General features: G+C 44.1%; 1 protein-coding gene across 1 annotated transcript; it reads right to left on the minus strand.

The window, feature by feature from the left end:
* Window positions 1-533: 533 nt before the first annotated feature.
* On the minus strand, window positions 534-1,469 carry LOC144279064 (olfactory receptor 51G2-like). Its single transcript, XM_077840508.1, has one exon. It carries the CDS (start codon window positions 1,467-1,469, stop codon window positions 534-536), a length of 936 nt encoding a protein of 311 aa, XP_077696634.1.
* Window positions 1,470-4,217: the final 2,748 nt, after the last annotated feature.

Here is a 4,217-nt window from a genome sequence, read left to right on the forward strand (position 1 = left end):
TCATCTTCCAATCTGTTTACCTCTTTCTTGTGGAAGGAGCATTTGCTGAAACCTGTGTGAGCCTTGCACCCAACCATTGTTCCTCTCTGGGGCTGAGTCATGTTTTCTCCTGACTCTACTGAAGGACAAATCCATTGGCCAGGCCACAGAGCAGGGTCATATTGGACAAGCAACTCCACATGAGCTCCCAGTGTGACTCAAAATGGGCTAATGTGACCAATATGGACATAGGCCTGGAAAGACATCCTGGGTCAGTGTGCCTGGTCCTCTCTTATGGCAGGTGACCCAGGCATATCATCCTGTGAATAAGCCTGTGTACGCAGGGTCTGAGTGAGTTCTCCCCTGACAGCTATCCAGGAGGGGAGAGACTTCAGGAGCAACCTTTATTTTCATAAACACACTTACTCTGCCTAGGTAGGTATAGAGTGGAGATCAGTAACTCACATCATCTCAGATGTAAGGGTCCAGAATGGAACAGGTGGCTCATGGTTTTCTTCTCCCATGCCACTGGAGCCAGGTGGTGAACTGACCCTTCACTTGATGAACAGCTTGATTATCCTCGCACGAAGGTGTTTGCATCTCACGCTGTACACTATTGGGTTCATCAGCGGTGGGAGAAGCAGGGACATGTAGCCCAGGAGAATCTGAAGCAAGGGAGAAGAGCCCTTCCCAAATCTGTGTATCACAGACAAGCTGATCTCTGGTGTGTAGAAGAGCAGGAGGGCGCAGAGATGGGAGACGCAGGTGTTCAGGGCCCTCAGGCACTCCTCGTGGGACGCGATGCTCAGCACTGTTTTCAGGATCATCACATAAGAGAGGAAAATAAGCAGTGAGTCCAACCCCATCTGGAAGAGTTTAGTAAACAATCCATAGATGCTGTGGACTGTGATATCCGAACAAGCCATCGTCATGACCTCCTGGTACAGGCAGTAGGAATGGGAGAGAACATTGGCATGACAGTATCGGAACCATTTCAGGAGAAAGGGAAGTGGAAGTATTAGGACCATCGCTCTTAGCACAGACACCAGTCCCATCTTGGCTATTCTCGGCAGGGTTAAGATGGAGGTATATCTCAGAGGGTTATGGATCGCAATGAAGCGGTCAAAGGCCATCAACAACAGCATAGAGGATTCAATGTATTGAAGCAAATGGATGAAGAAGAGTTGGGCTAAACAGGCATCGAGGCTGATCTCCCTTGAGTTAAACAAATATATGCCCAGTATCGTCGGTATGGTGGTTATCGATAAGGCAAGGTCTGTGATGGCCAACATGGAAAGGAAAATGTACATGGGCTCATGGAGGGCTGGATCTGTTTTTATAATGAACAGAATGACTGAATTTCCTACTGTGGAAATAACATACATGAAGCAGAAGGGGATAGAGATCCAGAGATGTGTATCTCCATGAACCGGTAGCCCAGTGAGAAGGAATATTACAGATTTTATTTTGGTGTCATTGACAGCTGACATAATGTACTGCGCAACTCCGAGGAATTCTGAAATGTCCTTCCTAAAAGAAAAGTAAGAGGAGTTTAGATGATATTAGCAAGAAATCATTCTGCCTTCAATGCACGTCTATGGACTCAGAGAACTCAAGGTAGATAAGCAAAAACATACTGTTGGATTTACATGGTTCTGATTAGTCAGACTGGATCAGACTTGTAGTCCACATCCCCCAGTAGCCAGTTGCCATGTCCAGATGCTTCAGAGGAGGTGGAAGAAGCCCTGAAATAGGCAGCGATGAGATAACCTGCTCCCAGGGAGTTTCCCCCTGACACCCACAAGTTAGACATGTTTTGTAGTGTAAATCAGGAAGGTTTAGAGCCTCCTCAAAACCTTTTTAAAACAATCCTGTCTACTGTAATTGGATTTTCTGGTTACTCAGTCCCTCTTTGAATCCTGCTAAGCTCTTGGTCCCATTGATATCTTGTGGCTGTGAATTCCACAGCTTACTTGCACACTGTATTATTTAACCATTGTGACCTTAGAATATACAAACATAAGAACGGCTATATTGAGTAAGAGAAAAGGTCCATCTACCCCAGGATCCTGTCTTCTACAGTGGCTTATACCTGATGCCCCAGAGGGAATGAACAGAACAGATCATCATCGAGTGATCCATTGTCCATGAATTTATGTAGTTCTCTTTTGAACCCTGTTACACCCTTCACACAGACACCCTTTCTCACCCTGCACTTCTGAGTGTGGCCCCTTGTATCATGGCATGTGTGTAAATACATGGTAAGTGCATGGTGAAAACGGTCATTGGATTTATCTATCCTGCACTGAAGCTATTTTTAAATGTGTTTTATAGCTTCATTATGTGAATTCTTTTCTTCTGTGCTCCTGACAGTCTAGGTTATGCAACTGCCTCTTTCCAGGATATGGGATAAATTTTTAGGGTCAGGTCCTTAATTCAATAACAGTGATATCAACAGCTCATGCCACACTTTCATGTGTAAATTTAATCAGAACTGGGCTTTCAACTCACCCTTACCAAAAGCTTCCAGTGATACACTCTAACCCCCAAGAATCCCTCCAAGAGAAGCTGAAGGGCATTGCCTGGCCAATGTTGATGGAATCCAGAGACTTCGATCATCCTACAGGCTTCTCTTTATCCCCCCGGGACCTGCATCCTCTCCCCATGCAACGGTCTGTAGATATTTGGAAAATTACAACCTGACACTGACAGTTATTTCAGCTGGGCAACAGAGGAGTTGGCATCACAAATGGGTCAATCCTGCAAACCCTGGTATTGCACTTATATCCACTTGTATGTAGAAGTTACTTCAGTCATGCTCATGTAATTGGTGACTGGGGTCAATTACATACAACTACTATACCACTCCCGTTCCCTGCACCTCAGCTAAACTCTTTGTTGAAACACAGACCAGCGGTTCTGGTATCTCATGACTTTCTAGAAAGTCTTGCACAAGCCTTGGAGAGGTATTGAGTGCATGACTCTGAATGTAAGTGTTAGAAACAGCTTCTAGTCAATTAGTTACCAGGAGATAGTATCATACAACTATTCACTGAACAAACAGTTAATAGCACAAACCCATTGCAAACTGGAGAAGTGAGGTTTTTACCCACGAAAGCTTATGCTCAAATAAATCTGTTAGTCTTTAAGGTGCCACCGGACTCCTTGTTGTTTCTGTGGATACAGACTAAGACGACTACCCTCTGATACTTGACACCATGCAAGGCACTAAATTAAGCCGTATGGAGTGGAAATCCATCAACCTCAACAAAAATCTCACACAGATACAGACAGACATCATCTTCCTCTCCAAGTGCAGATGGATGGACATCATACCAACTGGACTGAAGGTAAAAAATCCATTGCCATCCACATACTCCACTGACTATGGTGAAAGATTGTGCCACACACTCTCAAAGAATCTGAGGAACCACCTGATCAGCATCCTGTGCAGCAGACAGAAGAAGATCAAGAATGAGCCCTCAGAAATGGAGACTCTCATACAAAACCAACCTTCCACACAAACTTCCACGTGGCCGGACTTTACAAAAACGAGACAAGCTATTTACAACACACACTTCACTTCTTTACAGAGGAAAAAGGACAGTAAATTATCTAAACTCCTACATGCCACAGGGGGCTACAACAGTGGTACCCTCAACTCACCTAACAATGTAGTTAATCTATCCAACCACACACTTAGCCTGGGTGAAGAGTCTGTCCTATCTCAGGGACTCTCTTCCTGTCCCACCACCCCCACAAACATGGTACTGTTCTGAGGTGATCTGGAAGGCTACATTCGTCATCTTTTACTTAAGGAATATTTTCAACACACCACTAAACAGTGTACTGACCCACAGGACCCCCTCTTACTGTTAGGTGAGAATAATTAAACATGAAGCAGTTATGCCAACTGAACCAAAGTCAGGCCAATAAAGGTTGCTGGGAAAGTCCCTGAACAAAATAAGTAGAATGAAAGAATACTTGTTTAAGTTGCAGGAATAAAATAAGGGGAGACCTGCATTCCTGCATTTTTGTACCAGATGTTCTGAAAACGGTTTGTTTAGATAAGGAGACACACTGTCTCCACTCCCTGTTTCTGTTCTATCTCTGTTCTTAACTCCTCGTCTCCGGTTTAACAACAATACTAATAAAAAAAGTTTGGTGAGGCATTGCGACTTGCTAAAAGCTATATACAATAGGGGGATAAGTATGCATGCATAATAAAAAAAACCTTT

Source organism: Eretmochelys imbricata, chromosome 1 (genome assembly GCF_965152235.1).
Source record: "Eretmochelys imbricata isolate rEreImb1 chromosome 1, rEreImb1.hap1, whole genome shotgun sequence".
NCBI classification, from domain to species: domain Eukaryota; kingdom Metazoa; phylum Chordata; order Testudines; family Cheloniidae; genus Eretmochelys; species Eretmochelys imbricata.